This window comes from Symphalangus syndactylus, chromosome 23, assembly GCF_028878055.3.
Source record: "Symphalangus syndactylus isolate Jambi chromosome 23, NHGRI_mSymSyn1-v2.1_pri, whole genome shotgun sequence".
NCBI lineage: Eukaryota > Metazoa > Chordata > Mammalia > Primates > Hylobatidae > Symphalangus > Symphalangus syndactylus.
In genome coordinates, this window is record NC_072445.2 from 16,046,943 (window position 1) to 16,066,020 (window position 19,078).

The 19,078-nt window shown below is 45.8% G+C and overlaps 1 protein-coding gene across 45 annotated transcripts in view; it reads right to left on the reverse strand.

Annotated features, from left to right (window-relative positions):
• The window catches only part of TRERF1 (transcriptional regulating factor 1), a 292,890-nt gene that overhangs the window by 9,583 nt on the left and 264,229 nt on the right, over positions 1–19,078 (reverse strand). For 42 of the 45 annotated variants that reach the window (XM_063633061.1, XM_063633067.1, XM_055264111.2 and 39 more), the window contains 3 exons: positions 12,493–12,581; positions 9,299–9,412; positions 1,982–2,185 (listed from right to left, as the gene is read on the reverse strand). In XM_063633061.1, coding sequence (XP_063489131.1) covers positions 1,982–2,185; positions 9,299–9,412; positions 12,493–12,581 — 407 coding nt within the window. The remainder of the gene's footprint in view (positions 1–1,981; positions 2,186–9,298; positions 9,413–12,492; positions 12,582–19,078) is intronic. The other 3 variants (XM_055264120.2, XM_063633083.1, XM_063633082.1) reach the window with 1 other exon arrangement.

Below are 19,078 nucleotides of genomic sequence, written 5' to 3' on the forward strand. Positions count from 1 at the left end.
GAATCCGAAGAGTCCTGGCTTCCAGCTTGTTAAACTCATCAGCTAAGGGAAGTACCTACTGGGCTACCTAGCTGTAGTAGTTGCTGTGTTAAGTTTATGATCTCTGTTTTTTTTGTTTGTTTGTTTGCTTGTTTTTTTTCAGATGGAGTCTCACTCTGTCACCAGGCTGGAGTGCAGTGGCATGATCTCAGTTCACCGCAACCTCTGCCTCCCGGGTTTAAGCGATTCTCCTGCCTCAGCCTCCCGAGTAGCTGGGACTACAGGCACACACCACCACACCCAGCTAAGTTTTGTATTTTTAGTAGAGACGGGGTTTCACCATGTTGGCCAGGATGGTCTTCATCTCTTGACCTTGTGATCCACCTGCCTCAGCCTCCCAAAGTGCTGGGATTACAGGTGTGAGCCACCGTGCTTGGCCAAGTTCTGTTTATTTTCTTACATAGGAAAAAACCTATTGCTGACTTAGCAACCAAAGCCTCCACTGTTAGGCAAGGAATAAAATAAAACCAGCATGCTTTTCCACTGTGATTTCTAAAAGTCATTTAAAAATATCTTTTTTCTTATGTACAGAAAAATTGGAACAGAAAAATATCTACCTTGCTGAGCATTTGATGGGAAAAAGTAAAAGATAACTTCTCATTTGGTACACAACTTACTGTACATAGAGCTATGATTTGAGGAGGCATCTAATTTCTGAACAAATTCACCAAGAAATACCATCACTTAAAGTCATTGTCATAATCATGCTGCACTGAACACTCTATACAAAATGGCCAGGTCATTAAACATCAAAGATGGAAAACAAGCCAGCAATCTCTTCTGTTCTCTTCAGAGTGAATGCAAAATGTATATATCTTTTTTGTTTTCTATTTTCATTTTTTCTTAAATGCAAATCAAACGAATTTCTGCTTTAGGATCTAAATATTTTAAAGACTGTTGCTTTCTCCATCTAAGTGATAGGCTTAATAAGCAGTATTCAGTACACTCTGGAGAACAGCACTGTCCTATATCATGTACGAGCAAAGACAAGCACACTGACTTGAGGAAAATGGGCTTCCTCCGGAAGGGGCAACATTATTTTGAGGGGTAATCCCTCTAGAACTTGCCTATACAGGTGTGCCTGGCCTTAAGAAACCTGATTTGGAAAAAGCTCACCAATTCAGACTAGTGGCGGACCAGTGGGAGATTGAGAAATAACCTTTAAAAATATCCTTTAAAATACACATGGAGCCTTAGACAAGGCCAGCACAGATACTGTAAGGTCTTTCTTTAGTGCTAAGAATGACCAAATGGTGAACTTGTTTTATTTTAGCTAAATTATGCTTCTAACATTCTTGAAAATTAGTAGCCTCTGTATTTACACACACTCCCTTTCAGACTGTTTATATGATTAATTTACTTTTAGTAAATCTTTTTTTCTCCACCACAGAGTACAAAGATAAACTTTAGTTAAATCTTTGTAACAGTGTTCTCAATTTTAAATTAGTGACATTTCAATTAGTAACACTTTATGAAATGTGAAATGCAAAATCTTCTAAATAGGTAAAATTGCAGGGGGTAAGGCAAGTAATTATGTCATAAAAGGATGATCTTTGTCAGCAGGCTTTCCTAGTACATTTAAATGCATGTTGACAGGGCACAAGCTTGTGTGACACACAGCCCAGGGGAGTGCAGAGGCTCCAGGAAATGTGGAATGTATGTTTTGGAGGCCACTCTCACTGCAGAGCTTGGAATCACATACTCCTGGGCAAGGGGGCCTTCTCTGTGTCCTCCAACACGCAGCATCGTGCTTGACACAGAACACACACTCTGTAAATACCTGTTGGCCAAATGAAGAAGAAAACAATGGCAACATGGAACACCCTCTGCCAAACTGTGATTGTTGGAAGAGCACTCTTGAAAACGCATCATCTCTTAAAGCCAGGCACAGCTATATGGCTCTCGCTTGTCCCAGATCCCCAGAAGACACAGACACACTTACAGCCCCACAGTTGGGCATTTCACAGATGAAGGAGCCTGAGGGCTGGCCCAGGGCCTGCAGGGGCGGCCCCTCCGTGGGAGCCAGGACGGGGACGGGTGGTGGCTCCGGGGACTTCGGCACCTCACTCTCTTCTTCTTTTGTGGATTTCCTATCTTCTTCCGGGTCCTCCTCCTCCTCCTCTAACTCTTCTTCTTCTTCACTTGTCTAGTGTTAAGGTAATAAAAGCAAGAGGGGAAAGTCCCCAAATGGCATTCTTAGTGATGAACAGAACTCACAGATCAACAGAGGAGAGAGGGGCTGGATGCGGGTGCTGTGTTCCTTTCTTTCTGCATAAGGAATGGCGGACAGAGCCTGTTAGATCCTCAAAAGGTTGGTCTCCGGACGCTTAGGACTTTGAGGTCAAGGAAGTAAGTCCCCTGCCCCACTTTGGGACCCCTCATCACTTATATAAAGATACGGTGGGACAGAGAGGAGCAATTTCTACATGCAAGGATTCCCCGCCTTGTTCGAGACCATCAGATCTTAAAATGACTAAAACTCAGGCTGCGTCCTGCCTGTAAGTAGCTCTGTCTCCTCACAGCGGTGAAGAGGGTTTTCCAGCAATAACAATACCGTGGAATCCCCCTTGGAGAGAGACTAAAGAAGGACCTGTGCTGATTTGTTTTAGAGGCTTTATAACACATCATGCAAGATGCCGGATTTGACCTGCGGGGTGCGGAAAGCACGTGACTCAAGGGGACGCTCCACTCTGGTCTCGTCAGAAAATAGAGTGAAAGGAGAGAAAATGGAAGGGGAGATTCCCTTTTATTTGTCATGTGCTTTTCCTTTTGTCTCTGACCATGGGCTTAGAAAAAGCAGTGTATTCAATGTTTCTATTTATTCATTTTCTCCTACCAGAGGCATTTAATGAAAAAGAACAAGAAAAACATTTCCTATGAATAATGATCTCCCCTGCTTCTACGGCCCCTCTCCCCACTTCAGAACAGCAGCCATGTGGAGAATTAAGCAGAAGGTCCCTGCCCTCCTCAAGGTTAACAGAATAGTAAGTTACTGGAATAGCTTGGAGTGGGTGCCCTGGGTGTGCTGGGATGGAAGGGCAGGGATCCAGGAGGCTCTCATTCTCCCCTTGCTTAACTACTTTATTCTGCTCTCTCCATCCTTCCCAGGGTAGGGGTGAGGGTTGCTGGCTCCTGCAGGCCCCAAAAGGGCTGAAGACCAATCAGCCTCATCTCAGCTTTTATTTTACAGTTTACAAAGTGCTTTCACATTTACTAGGCCACTGAATAGGCTGTAAAGAGACCTCTCGTTTTATAAACGAGGAAGGAAAAGGCATGTCCAGCTGCCCCTGACCTGGCAGGTCATTTGTCTCTGCCAGGCTCTCTGCATAACTCATCACTTAATGCATGTGGGCTCCAGTCTACTCTACCCCTGGCAGTGATGTAAGTCTGGGGAGCCTATGATTCTTAAAGCCCAGAAGCAAGACTTTCCAAGAGGGATAAAGATTTCTGAAAGTAGTGATACCCTAGGACCCAGAAAACATAAGCTTCCTCTCTGCAGTTTGGATTTGGGGTGTGTGTGTGAGAGAGAGAGACAATGCCAGTATGTATGTGGCATTTAGTAGCCCCTCACTGTTTCAGTATTGTCCTTATTTAATATCACATACATGTATACTTGCGATGCAGTATGAACAGGGTGTATTTAAGAAATGGCTTCAGTTTCCATTGGTAAACAGGATTAATTAGTAATGATCACATTTGTTAGAAGACCTCAGTGAACACTGATGTAGGCCTAGGACATTTGACAAAGTGGTTTATGATCTAAGCAGCCAGCCTCTTACTAGTATAGAACATACAGGTTGATTTCACTTAGGCGGTCTTATTCCTGTAAGACTCTACCATCTTTCCATCCCAAAGAGTTTCAGGTAAAACCATGTTATGTCAAACTGGGACTTTGTGGTCTCAAACATTAAGTAGCCCATGGCCTACAGTTTGGCATTTAAAAATAATTACACACAACAAATGACAATGCCATTTGTTTCATGGTATTTGTTATAATGACAATTTTCTCACAATGCCACTGTTTGGCTTAAACATTCTTAGAAGAAATGTTCCATATAGCCACAAAATTATAAATTACACTGTACCATGATTATGTATGTCTCAGGAATTTAGATAGGTTTTATTTCAATTGGCAATCTATAAATCACAAAATGATTTATCATCAAGCCATATGGCTCACCAGAGTGACTAAGAGATACAAAAATACAAGAACAAAAATCTTAACATGTAGAACTTTGTAACAACAAGTTGGTCATTTTATGATATATTGTGAAACAAAACACTTAGTATATTCCAAAATTAGAAGGCGGGCAAATATGGTGGTAGGGAGGAGGCTATACATTTAACAAGGCTCAAGTGTCCACAATAAGAGTTTCTTGAGGGGGATATTTTTATTTCTCAAGCATGCAAATGGAATTCATATTATGAGAAATTGGTAAGTCAGAATACAAATGCTCAACAACCCAAATATGCTCAAAGACACAAATTTGTGTGTTAGTCACTAATAATAATGATGACGATGACAATATTGAATGCCTGCTGAGAATCATGCATTTCACACACACACACACACACACACACACATTTCTAGTTCTCATAACACCGTAAAATTTTTTCATTTTTAAACAAATGAGGAGATTGACCCAATAAATAAGTTTCTCAAGATCACACAGCTGGTAAAAAAAAGGTGAACTGAGATTCAAAACCTGGCCTATCTTATTCCAAAACCTCAACCTTCTTCACTCCTTGGTCTGGCTGCAAATGTCCACAGGTGCATGTTTGTCCATCTGTAAATGGCTTAGAGATCCTAAACCTCTCATTATTGGAACCAGCTGCTTTGAAATGTCAAAGGGAAGGAGGATGTTTCCCAAGGCCTTCATCAATGGACTGTGCTGTAGGTAATTGTGCTGACATCATGGTGAGTTCTACCTTTGCCCTTGGAGCCCTGACTGCTGTTTTCCACAGTCAGTTAACTGCCTCAGTTGGTTTCTTGAATTGTGCTAAATTTTGATCACAGCCAGCCCCATATATGTGTCCTGAGTCGGGGAGCATGAGCACAGGCAGGGGACAGGAAGGTGTGGCCAGCACCTTCTCCTCTCACCTCATTAACAGAACCCATCTTGGCTCCCTGCCTCTGCTTGCAGTCACACTGCCCCTGCTGAGTGAGCAGCTGTGCTCCGTTGACCTCCCGGCTACTTAGCTAAAGGGCAATCATTCCTTTCAAACCTCCTCCTTTTCCCCTCTCAAGTCCTCAATAATCCCTGAACCACCTGAGCATGTTCCTTCATGTTCCATCTGGAGGGAAATGGTCACCCGCCCTTTCATAAAACACTGAAGATATATGATCAGGAGAGCTATCCCAGGTGTCCCAGGCAGGCCCCGAGGACAAAGAGTAGGACCACATCCTAGGACTGTGCCTTGCACACCCTCCCAGGCGCACCCTCCCCAGGATCCCCATGATCCCAATTTTTCATCTCCACTTGGCAAACTATGCTTAGAAGGCTGACTGTGCACACAGTGCCCACAAAGGAGCTGTGAGCTGCCATACTGGCCTTTAATCAAGATTTTCTTGTTTTTTTTTTTTTTTTTTTTTTTTTTTTTGTGGGCCTGAGTCATCTCTGCACATAAGCCTTTTGCTCTCCCTAAGCTCACAAGTAATGAGGGTGTGGACACTCCTGGCCCAGCCTAATACTGGCTCCTGGTGAACAAACCCAAGAGGGTGTGGCCCCTCGGGCACCCTCTTACCCTCTCCTCCTTAATCTGAAGCTTCACGCTGGCCTGGGCCTTCCTACCCATCTTCAAAGCCCAGGCAGTCCAAGACAGTGCCTCTGCCTTGTGTGGAAACATCTTTGTTAGTGTCACTCCTCTGCTCAGCATCCCCTTGTTCATTCCATCTCCCTCCAGTGAATTCACAGAAGGAATGTTTATGAATCAGAGCAACTCCTATCTTCGAAAAATATTCACTCATTCATTTAACAAACATTTATTGAGTGACTGTATTATGCCAGGCACTGTCCTAGGCACTTGATAACACCCAAGCCTAAGATACACCAATTTACCTTAGAAAACCATATTCTCTGATTTTGCCCCTCTTCCAAAACATGGCATTGACAGAGCCCAGAACATTCCAGAATTGGAAGGGACTTTCTAAATCACGTAAATCATCTGGCCATTTTACAGGCCAGCAAGCCTAGGAGCAAAGCCTAGGTCTTCAAGGCTAGGAATCTTTGCGCTTCCTTGTTTACTGTCTCTTCTACTCATTTGGAAAGCAATGCTCTGTGTGACCTGGGGCAAGCACTTTCCTCTCTCTGGGTCTCAACTTTCTTCCTGTAAAGTGGTGAAACTGGGTGAAAGAGTCCTTAAGGCTGCATCTAAGACTTTCTGGATCTCACTGCTTACTGCTTTTAAACACTCTTGGGGTTCATGGTGTATTTCCAGTTACATGTGTTATCTCTTCCCAACAAGGACATATGTTCTGTGTGGTGGGGGGAGAGGAGGGAGGGGCCATTTAATATCCTCGGGTTACCCACAGCACTGCATACACATTGCTGTTTACATTGTGGGAGTTCAACTGCTTTCGTTGACTGAACTGGAGATCATACCGTTTTTTTTGTTTGTTTTTTTTTTTTGAGATGCAGTCTCACTCTGTTGCCCAGGCTGGAGTACAGTGGCGCAATTTCTGCTCACTGCAACCTCCGCCTCCCGGGTTCAGGCAATTCTCCTGAGTAGCGGGGACTACAGGCATGCACTACCATGTCCGGTTAATTTTTCAGTAGAGATGGGGTTTCACCATGTTGGCCAGGGTGGTCTCCATCTCCTGACCTCGTGATCTGCCTACCGTGGCCTCCCAAAGTGCTGGGATTACAGGTGTGAGCCACAGTTCCTGGGCGATCACATGTTTTTTAAAACATTAGGCCACAAACGAGCAAAAGACTATTCTGATATCATACATCACTACTTAAATGAGTCAAACAAAAGCCCTGGTCACAAGAAATCCTGAATATAGAATACTGCCATCTCTGATTGAAAAAATGGCAATACCATTCTATTCTACAGATTTCTATTTTCTCTGATATTTGGGCTCAAATATAAATGTATTTATGTATATTTCATAGCTAGGCTCAATTATTAGTTAGAAGCATCGGCTTTGAAGCATTAATGAGTCCAAATTTTTTTTTTTTTCAGATGGACTTTCACTCTTGTTGCCCAAGCTGGAATGCAATGGTGCGATCTCGGCTCACCGCAACTTCTGCCTCCCAGGTTCAAGCGATCCTCCTGCCTCAGCCTCCCGAGTAGCTGGGATTACAGGTGTGTGCCACCACACCTGGCTAATTTTTTTGTATTTTTATTAGAAATGGGTTTCACCGGCCGGGCGCGGTGGCTCACGCTTGTAATCCCAGCACTTTGGGAGGCCGAGGCGGGCGGATCACGAGGTCAGGAGATCGAGACCACGGTGAAACCCCGTCTCTACTAAAAAATACAAAAAATTAGCCAGGCGTGGTGGCGGGTGCCTGTAGTCCCAGCTACTCGGAGAGGCTGAGGCAGGAGAATGGCGTGAACCCGGGAGGCGGAGCTTGCAGTGAGCCGAGATTGCGCCACTGCACTCCAGCCTGGGCGACAGAGCGAGACTCCGTCTCAAAAAAAAAAAAAAAAAAAAAGAAATGGGTTTCACCATGTTAGCCAGGCTGGTCTCAAACTCCTGACCTCAGGTGATCTGCCCGCCTTGGCCTCCCAAACTGCTGGGATTACAGGCTTGAGCCACCGTGCCTGGCCAAGTCCAAAGTTTTTATACTTCTTTAAGAAAATGTGTGGCCAGGTACAGTGGCCTGAGATTACAGGGGTGAGCCTGTAATCCCAGCACTTTGGGAAGCCAAGGCCAGGAGGATTGCTTAAGCTCAGGAGTCTGAGATCAGCCTGGGCAACACAGTGAAACGTTGTCTCTACAAAAAATTAAAATATGAGTGGGGCGTTGTGGTGTGTGCCTGTAGTCCCAGCTACTCAGGTGGCTGAGGTGGGAGGATTGCTTGAGCCCAGAAAGTTGAGGCTATAGTGAGCTATGATCATGCTACTCCACTCTAGCCTGGGCGACAAAATGAGACCCTGTCTCAAACAAACAAAAGAAAATTTGCATCTGACTGCTCTTAACTACACAAGGGAATCAGGCTCAACAACACACTCAGCAGCTGTGTGACTATGGCCAATTTACTTAAGCTCTGTGCTTCAGTTTCCTACCGCATAGAATTGGTATTAAATGAATTACATTGGATTAAATGAGTCAATATTTATAAAGTCCCTAACACAATGCCTGGCACATGAAAACTGCTATTTCACTGTCTGTTAAAGAAAATAACACACATACATGTGCTAACCCTTACAACTGGGGCACAATTGGGAATGAAAATATAATTTCAAATATTTACATAATTCATGAATTCCCAATACTTTCACTGATGGTGACACAAGCTAGAGTTTAGTAATATAAGACATAATTTTTATATACACATACATGGTAGGTAATTTCTCCACATAGTGTGAAAAGGAGATTTCCCGTGGCTATGGATGCAAGGTGGAGAGTTAATTGCAAGGATCACAAGTGATAGTAATCATCAAAGCCACACATACAGGGTTCGGCGACTAGTTAGGTCTTGTTGTGTCTTTGGTACCTACTTAATGTGCAGTTGACTGTGGACTGTCTGCTAATGAAGGAAATCAATACCAGGGATAAATGGTGATGTAGGATTAGAATCGTCTACATGCAGCGAATTAGTTCCTCGGTGATGGAGGGTTCCTGGCACTATCTAGAGGTCAAAGCTCCTCTTGCTCATGCTTTACAGACTGTGGCAAAATCCCAGGGACCCTTTCTGAGGCATATTATGGGCTCAGGTCAGTAGCATCTATGACATGGCAAGATCAGAAAAGAATATTCCAGGGGGTCAGGACACCACCCAATCATAAACCAAGAAACCCAAGGCTGGGACCGTCCTTGGTTTAACTCTTCTGGCTCCTAGCTGCCTTGAAGCATGCACCAGCCCTCACCTCTGTTTCTGAACACCGAGCTACAGGCCAAACCTATGGACGCCTTTCCTCTAAACCTACTCAGGAGGGCAGGTCCTGAATCCCGCAGGAGAGCTGGGCTGTTGTCACCTCCTTCCTCTGGCTATCTTGGCAGCAAAGCCAAACCAAACACCAGCTACTTACTAACCTGGGCCTGGGGTGGGAGCTGTGCCAGCACAAGCAACAACTTAGCAGCTTCACTCACCACACAATCATCGATGATTTCCGCCAGGCGTGTCCGGTGTTTCCGCCCCAGCCGCATGATCTTTTTCCACGTGTAGTAGTACTCCACACACTGAGCCACCGTCTTGGACTTCACCTGCCGGGAAAGCGAGCTCAAGGTTAGCTCCAGCAATGGGCACAGAGCAAAGGTAGCAAGCATTTTTGAATATTTAATTTTGTAACAGGGTAATAAACAAGTTTCTACAGTTCAAGAAAAAAATGTACACGGTGAAAGGCCTCCTTCCCACACCTGTCCTTACCCCTCACCCTACAACACAGGTAGCCCCTTGCATTAATTTCTTTGGGTACCATTCCAGATTTTTTTTTTTTTTTTGAGACAGAGTCTCGCTCTGTCGCCCAGGCTGGAGTGCAGTGGCGTGATCTCGGCTCACTGCAACCTCTGCCTCCCAGGTTCACATCATTCTCCTGCCTCAGCCTCCCGAGTAGCTGGGACTACAGGTGTCCGCCACCACGCCCGGCTAATTTTTTGTATTTTTAGTAGAGACGGGGTTTCACTGTGTTAGCCAGAATGGTCTTGATCTCCTGACCTTGTGATCCACCCACCTTGGCCTCCCAAAGCACTGGGATTACGGGCGTGAGCCACTGCACCCAGCCTTTTTTTTTTTGAGATGGAGTCTTGCTCTGTCGCCCAGGCTGGAGTGCAGTGGCACCATCTTGGCTCACTGCAACCTCCACCTCTGAGATTCAAGCAATTCTCCTGCCTTAGCCTCCTGAGTAGCTGGGATTACAGGCACCCACCACCACACCTGGCTCATTTTTTGCTATTTTTAGTAGAGATGGGGTTTCACCATGTTGACCAGGCTAGTCTCGAACTCCTGACCTCAAGTGATCCTCCTGCCTGGGCTTCCCAAATTGCTGGCATTACAGGCATTGAGTCACAACCCATTCCATAATTTTTTTCTTTTTTTGAGATGGAGTTTCACTCTTGTTGCCCAGGCTGGAGTGCAATGGCGTGATCTCGGCTCACCGCAACCTACACCTCCTGGGTTCAAGCGATTCTCCTGCCTCAGCCTCCTGAGTAGCTGGGATTACAGGCATGCGCCACCACACCCAGTTAATTTTGTATTTTTAGTAGAGACGGGGTTTCTACATATTGGTCAGGCTGGTCTCGAACTCCTGACCTCAGGCGATCTGCCTGCCTTGGCCTCCCAAAGTGCTGGGATTACAGGCGTGAGCCACTGTGCCTGGCCTCCAGAATTTTCTAATGCATGTACCAACACACACAAAAATATATTCCTTCTCCTACCATCTTTCCTCACAAAAGGTAGCACACTGTAAATACTGCTTTGCAACTTGATTTTTTTTCTCAATATAGCTTGGAGATTTTTTCAGATCAGTCCTTACAGACTTACTCATTTTTTTAACCCATAAAGCAGTTGCTTTTTCATTTAATATGCTTGAATGTCTCTAACTTGACCTTCAAAATATGCTTATGAGAAATGTTCCTTAGTAATGGAATAGGAATATAAGGCAAAAGTTATGATGACAGAGCTTAGGTTTTGCAGGAAATGGGCCTTGCCCTATTCAACCCCAAACAGGCAAAGGTCTATGCATCTTAAGGCAGAAACATTCCTGTGTTTAGTTCATATGCTGTATGATCAGGTGAGGTGTAATAATGTGGGTTTGCTGGAGGCAGATTAAAGGATGGCCTTACCCTTGAGGGTGGGAAGAAGGCCACCTACATGGTGAGATGAGAGGGGCACCCAGTCCTGTCTCCTCAAAATTGCCTCCTTCTCATCCCCCTGACACCTGGAATTTCCACACTAGAATCACCTGAGGGAGTGAGGATAGTGTCCGTCCCAGAGAGCCCTGGGTTAAAACCCATGTTGTCTGGTAAGCTCAATACACGAATCCGTCATCAGTCCCAAGTGTGGGGCCTAAAGGATTGAGGTCTATGCCAGGCCAGTCCTGGGGGGGAGGGTGACTCAAGAAAGATGGAGCATGAGAGCTGCTGGGCACACAGGGCAGCAAAGGCATGGCGGCTGCCAAGGGCAAGGCAGGAGCAAATGCAGACATGGAGGCGGAGGCAAATCAGAGACAAAGTCCTCCTGCTTCTCACGCTTGCCCAGGCAAGGCCCTAGACTGACAACAGAGACATGCCACCCTAGGGCACCTCCGAGGACCATCTGTCTCAGCCAGTGGCCAGTGGGTGCTGTCACCTGCGGCCCTGTTCTCTGTGTACCTGAACAGCCTTAAATGGCTTTAACACAATATGGCTCCATCATTCATCAGTTTGTTGAAACACTCTTTGAATGATTTTAATTTTTTATGCTAAACCATCTCTCAGCCAATAAAGTCAATAAGTTTATCTGTTGTATAAAGTGCTATTTCATCTATGTGAAAGTTTTATTTTGCTTTAGAATGCTGTATATGCAAGGTATTTTTATTATTACTGTCGTTAAAAATAGGAGTTCAACAGCAGAAACTGTGCTACTGGGTAGATGGAGGCCACACATTCTCCTCTCCCCAGAAAATTCTGTCAGAAATATGGTAGATCTGTCAAATATACATAAATTATGTATGGCCAGGCATGCTGGCTCACGCCGGTAATCCCAGTGCTTTGGGAGGCTGAGGGAGGTGGATCACTTGAGGTTAGGAGTTCAAGACCAGCCTGGCCAACATGGTAAAACCCCGTATCTACTAAAAATACAAAAATTAGCCGGGCATGGTGGTGCGTGCCTGTAATCCCAGTTACTCTAGAGGCTGAGGCAGGAGAATCGCTTGAACCCGGGAGGTGGAGGCTGCAGTGAGTCAAGATCACGCCACTGCACTCCAGCCTGGGTGAGAGAGTAAAACTGTCTTGGAAAAAAAAAAAGAAATAAATAAATAAAATAAATTATGTAAATTGTGGACCAGGAGCCCGAGTTCTAGTTATTCTGACAGAATTATGAATTACACATTTTTATTAAGATAGAAAATAACCCCGTACCACTGCAGTGTCCAGATAATCTATGCCTTCTTTGCCCTGTCCTCTCCCTGCCACGGTCCTAACACTGGGGCCATACCACCCCTATATCCACTGCCATCCTCACCAGTGAGTGTGGAAGACATCCTTTTTGTAAGTATCTTAAACCAGTATCCAAATATTTCTAAATATTTTCGTGTACAATTTCCCAAATTTAATTTCAAGGGGGCAATGGGAAAAATCATGCTTACCATCTTCTGTACAAAAATAAAGTCTTTGCTGTAAGTGGCTAGTGCTTTGTTAAACAGTTTTCTTTCTAGGGAGGTCCACTTGTCCGAACCTACAACAAAACACAAACCTCATAAGAACAGCTCACAGTTCCCCCTGCTTTTCGTTGCTGGTTCATTTACTTAAGTTACAAAATACAACTACAGAGCAAGTGATATAATACATATCAAACTCCCATTTGAACAAAAAGCGTGATATAATGGTTAGGAGCTCTAACACCTGGGTTCAAGTCCCAGCTATGGCCTTGACCTTGGCAAGTTACTTATCCTAAGCCTGTTTTGTTACCTACAAATGAGAATAACTATAATTGCCTCCACTGGTTAGGATTTTTGTGGAAGTTAAAGAAGATAATGCACAAAAAGTGTCCAGCATCATCACTGGGAAACAATGAGCATTCGACAAATTTTAGGTACAGTTTTAACGTAATTATCATATTCACAAGTGCAAGCATTCACGTAGCAAGTACCCTTCAGGGTGTGGCTGGATTCACCCTCCAGCCTCAAGATGCTCACAATCTACTGGGGAGACAAACAAGTAGGCCATGACGTTCAAGGTGGTAACTGTAATTATTCAGGTAAAGGTGAGGTGCCAATGGGGCACGAAGGAGAAACACCACACTCAGGTTAGGGCCAGGGCAGCCAGGAGGGCTTCCAGCTAGAGAAAACATGAGTTGAGTTTGAAAGGTCACATAGAAGCAAGTCAGACAATAAGGAGATGGAAGAGTATTCTGGGGAGAGGAAGCAGGATGTGCAAAGTCAGAGGCAAGAGTGAAGTCATGCACTTCAGTTGTTCATTCAACAGATATTTATTAGGTGTATATTACAAGCAAGATGCTGTGCTAGGAAAAATAGCTTAACATTTCTAAGTGCTTACTATTGGGCAGGTTCTAAGTACTTCAGTTATTCATCATTAGGTTCTACTAACAATCTTGTAAGATTGTTAGGATGATGAGCCCACTTGACAGATGAGGAAATGGAGGTTTTCAAAGAACGACTAGTAATCTAATCTGGTTCAAGTATAAGGTTCCAGCAGAAGCAGATGAGGCTGGAGAGGTGAGTGGAGCCAGTTCTTGACAGATTTGCCGACCGAAGAGGGAGAGGCTTCACTGCTGGGCTGGTGCATCTTCCTTACTGGCTAAACCTGATATTTATGTCTTTTTCCTCCACGAAAGAAAGCAGGATATGCAGATAATAATATAAAATTGTACTGGCTTGTTTGGGGCAAGAAATAAGGCCTACTTCTAAGGGCACTCCTATTTCTGGGGGCTCTAGGGAAGCTTCCACCACTGTGGCTGGTTCAGAGAAAACTCAGTCTTGTTCTTCTGGCCTGCTGAATTCTCCATATCTCTGATTCTTTGGATGGTATTCGGCCAAGGCTTTGACCTCACTACACTTCTCTAGACTTCATTAGTGGGGTACACTAGTACCCCAAATCATAATATCTTTCCTCCCATTCCGGGTGAGTCCAAGGTTTCCATTTTGCTATGGTCAACTGATGGGGCTGCAGTACAGGAAACCCTAATCGCCTCTTTCTTTGTAGGGTTTGGCCAAAATAAGTGAATCAGGCAAAAATGCTCTGGGCAGGCAGCGGCCTCCTTAGCCTACAGGTGGGGAGCCTAGGGTCCTTAGGAGAATATATGGCTCAGTGACATAAACTCACATTTCTGAAATAAACAACTTCCTTGTGCAGCTCTTTGATGGGTCCTCAAGTCAGGAGCTTTGGCTCCAGACTCAGAATATGCTCTCCACAGCTGGGCGGGGTCAGACATCTACAAAAGCAGGGCCACCACCCAATTTATTTGGTTTGCAAACTTATCTTTTTTTTTTTTTTTTTTTGGAGATGGAGTCTTGCTCTGTCACCCAGGCTGGAGTGCAGTGGCGAGATCTCAGCTCACTGCAACCTCTGCCTCTTGGGTTCAAGTGATTCTCTTGCCTCAGCCTTCTGAGTAGCTGAGATTACAGGTGCGTGCCACCACACCTAGCTAATTTTTGTATTTTTAGCAGAGATGGGGATTCACCAAGTTGGCCAGGCTGGTCTTGAGCTCCTGACCTCAAGTGATCCGCTTGCCTCAGCTTCCCAAAGTGCTGGGATTACAGACATGTGCCACTGTGCCCAGCTGCAAACTTATCTCTTTACTTCTAGAAGGAAAGCAGCTTTCCCATGAATCCTCAGCAGAAGGGAATCATCTTCCATGGGTTCCAGAGGACTGGACAGTTCTGACCGTGCAGACCACAGTAACAGGGAGCCTCAAGGGGGCTGGGGGTTTGGAGAATCCTTGCCGGAGTGCATGTGAGCACAGGCGGTTGGTGGGATTTGAGGCTCTATAGCACTTCCATCACCATTCTTCAAATTCTGTCCAACATTCAAAGCCTTGGGGTCCCCTTACCCAGGAACAGAGGCAGAAAGAGGGACACAGAAAGGAATAACCAACAATTCAGCTCAACAACCAAACAACAATCATGGTTCCTTTTAGGTATCCACCAAAACAGCAAACAGGTAAGAGGAGTCAGAAAGATAATGATGAAAGGAAGACCACAATGGTGGTCTGTCATACCAGCTGACTCATGCAAGCTTCCACAGAGGTTGCTCTGCTGCCCTGCTGTAGGTCCAGAATCCCTGTGGCCCTCAGCTGCATCTCCGATGGGGAATCAGGGGACACTTTGCTGATGAAACCCTCAACTAGATCAATGATAATTTTTTCCAACCTCAACCAGACCATCAGTTTCCTAAGTTAGAGTGCAGCTCTGAGACATGACAAGACACTAACAGGGCCATCCAGCCTTCTCAGCCAGTCTCTGCAGTGGATATACTTTTTTCTACCTGCCAGGCTCATTACCTGATTTCTGGCCCCAAAAGCAGTGTTCAGTTCCTAGGCCTGTCGATTTCTGAGAAGCATGTCCCTTCGTTTCCAAATTGCTTGCCAGATGCAACTCCACAGGTGAAGTAACTTCCTGGCCCATCTGTTAGGAGGGATCCCCAAACTTCGTGGGGGAAGGAGACCTTCTCCCTGCTGACTCCTGGTGGTTTTTAAGACTGCTGCTCTGTCATAGGATTTGGTGGCTTCCTGATTCCGGAGTGTGCATTCTGTACAACTCATCCTGAGATGGAGTAGGCTGCATGTTCTCCCTGCCCCTCTATGTCACTCTCCCATTCCAAGGGATACAGGGCTGGGTCAGGGAGCATGGTCTTAAGAGAGTAAGAGGTGGCTCTTCTGCATAGTCCTAGGCTTTGTGCTTTGGTGCAAATGACAGTGCTCTGTGTGTGCATGTGTTAGTGTCTGCTCAACAGGGTGTCCACAAATTGAGGGACAGAGGCTTGGCCAGGCAACAAATCCATTCTCACACTAGAGCTGGCTTCCTGATCACAAGATTGCCCACTGAGGCTGAGAGTCCATCCCTGGGCTCTTGGATTGAATTCCCAGGCTAAAGCCTTGGACAGATAAATAACATATGAATGTGTTTTCCCCAAATAATATCACTGAATTGTGATAAAAAGGGTGATTTTAGTCACCTTAGGTTGTGAACCTGGTTCTGCCACTTACTCCTTCTGTGATCCCAGGCAAGCCTACTTAACTTCTCTGACTCTCAGTTTCCCCACATGACATGGGGATGGTGGCAGTCACCCTGTGACTGACAGGTTTGGTCCTAAGTGTTTGATACATGTTTTGAGCCTTCACTGGCCACTTGGAGAGCAGATTCCAAATCAGCCCAGGGCTATGAGACGTATGCCGCCCCTGCTGATATGTGGACAGTGGCATTCAAGACCACCTGTTTCTTGTTCTGTGTATTTCTTATCCACAGTCTCACTGCTGGCTGCCTATTATATTCATAGTCTTCTCCTTCCTGCCTCCAAAATCCCTCTGTAATCTGAAGTTAAGGAAAGGCTCAGATGTCTCTCTTTCCTGGAGTCTGACAGGGACACGCTCCTCATTCTTAGACAAGGTTCTCTAAGCCGGCCCTTCTTGGATCCTGCATCTTGGACAAAGTCCAGGATAAAATACAAAACCGAGGCAGGGGGTTGCCTCAAATCCTCCCTTATCCTTCAACTACCCCCCACACCCTCCCTTCTCTCTAGGATCCCTGCTGCCCACTCAGCATGCACACAGGGTTTGTGGGTTGAGGGTCCCCCCACACTCATTTGTTCTACCTGGGAATTCCTGGCTATTGGGCTATTATCAGCAGGGGCCCCTAACAAGATGATTAAGGCTAATTACAAAGAACCTAATTAACTGGATGAAACTGGTGCTGCAACAGTATCCAGATGAAAACTGTTCTGACCTTTGGTTGCTGGGAAACAGGCTCTGGACTGTGGCTAATTTGGGGGCAATCGACAGTGAACCCAGGCAATTAAAAAGAGACATGGAGGGTTGAGAGAAAGTTTGGACACAGTATCTTTTAGAGGGCCTTTTGGTCTTTCTTAAAACTTCTATTATAATTTTTTTCTTTTCTTTTTCTTCTTTTCTTTGTTTCTTTGAGACAGGGTCTCACTCTGTTGCCCAGGCTGGAGTGCAGTGGCGTGATCTCAGCTCACTATAGCCTGTGCCTCTCGGGTTCAGGCAACTCTCTCGCTCATCCACCCAAATAGCTGGGATTACAGGCATGCACCACTATGCCCGGCTAATTTTTGTATTTTTAGTACAGATGGGGTTTCATCATGTTTGCCAGGCTGGTCTCGAACTCCTGAGCTTAAGCGATCTGCCCGCCTTGGCCTCCTAAAGTGCTGGGATTACAGGCATGAGCCACCGTTCCTGGACCCATTGATGATGTTTTGAAGTTACACAAGACAGACATGTTCACTGTAGAAAAAGCAGGACTGTTTTTATACCAGATTTTCATTTCCACACAGGGTTTTCAATAGTGGGTGAAGGTTGAGTAATTTTTCTGGGGGTGCAAGGTGAAGCAGGTTATTACCCCAAAGTTTTCTCTGTGGATAAAAGGGGGGCAGCCTCATTCTGAATCCAGAATTTGAGCTTGTCCACTAGGCAATTTTTTTCTTTTTTAATTTAAACCAGTGCTGTGTTAGGCAAGGTAAAAGAGTATTAACTCAGTCCTGCCCTTGAGGGGACCACTATCTAGAGACACAGGCTAAGGATGCCTGGAAAATGAAATCACAGCTGTGCTTCTTGAAAATTACTCTATTGAGTACGTAATTCTGTCTCCTCATCTAACTGGGGCAGCTTCCAAGGCAGAAGAGACAAGGCCCCTCCAATGGAATGAGTATTTCCTCCAGGTCTCCTCCATCTCCACAACTCAGGTCAGGGTTTCAGGACTAAACAGGTGTTTGGGCTGTGCTTAGGGCCAATAAGTAGCCTCTGCTGAACACTTGCCAAGAAGCCAGGTCAGTTCTAACACCCCTCCACTCTTTACCCATCTGCAGGAATGACCAGTTCAATGAAAAAAATCAAGCATGCTGCAATCCATCTAATCACAACCGGGCTTCCTCTCCACCCTGACTCCCCCATGCTTGGCCCTTCCCAACCCAAGTGCTAATTGGGAACCACTGCACACAACTGCTAACCACACATGGGTGGGAGAGTGCTGAGAGCAACAGAGGGCTGGACTGTGCATCGTGGTGTGGGTTGAGCGCCAGGAGCCACTGCAACAGCACCTTCCTCTGAGGACCCTGTACAGGGTTCATGTGGCCTTGGCAAGCAGCCCTTAGATCTGGGCGAGTTGCCCACCACATCGGTCCTTCCCCCATAGCACATCTCTCCTGGGTCCCAGCACTGGTCACTTTTTCCTTTTCTTAATGAACAGCTTGGAGTGGGTGGGAAAGGGAAGATAATGAGTAAAGTAAGGAAGTGATTTTCGTAGGCCTGTGTCTTTGTCTTTCTCCCCAAACTTACAGCCTCCCTCCCTGACATGGACAGGCTCAGGCAGGCTTGGGAGACCTAAACTCCCTCTCCAGATAACTAGGAGCCTGAAGAGCAAATTCGGGGCTGGGACTCAGGATGGGTGACACTGGCCACAGCCACAGAGTTAGGAGCCAAAGGAGATCCAGAAGATAGGGTCCCAGCAAGGTGGCACTTAAGCCAACAGGCAGTCACTACTGGGGAGCAACCCAACAGGGCTCAGCACAAAGGCCAAGGCAGAATGGGGCCATGGAGATGGGATTCACTGACACTTAGGAAGCAAATGAGGGGGTTCAGCAGTGGGGGAAGGAGGTGGTGGCTGGGGCATGTGATGGGGAAGACTCTGCTGCCTCCCCTGTGGCTTAGAAGGAAACTGTTAAGGAGATGGTTTTGGGTCAGACTTTAGAGACCAGTGACCTCTGCTCTTTTTGCTCATACTTCTAGAAGATTCTCTGGGTCCCAGTCTATCACTTCCTGGAGAAGGCAAGTGACTGGCAAACATAAGTGAGTACGTTTCTCTTGGAGACATCAACCCTTCACAGCTTAGCTCTACCTCTTTTGCCTCCAAGGATTGAAATGATTCCAGAAAACAGCAGAGTCCTTCCTGGTCTGCCTGCTGGGGAAGGGGACAGGGGACCGGCAAGGGATTAGCTAGAAACCCCTAACCTCAAGAGATCAATTAACTGTGGCAGAGTTTA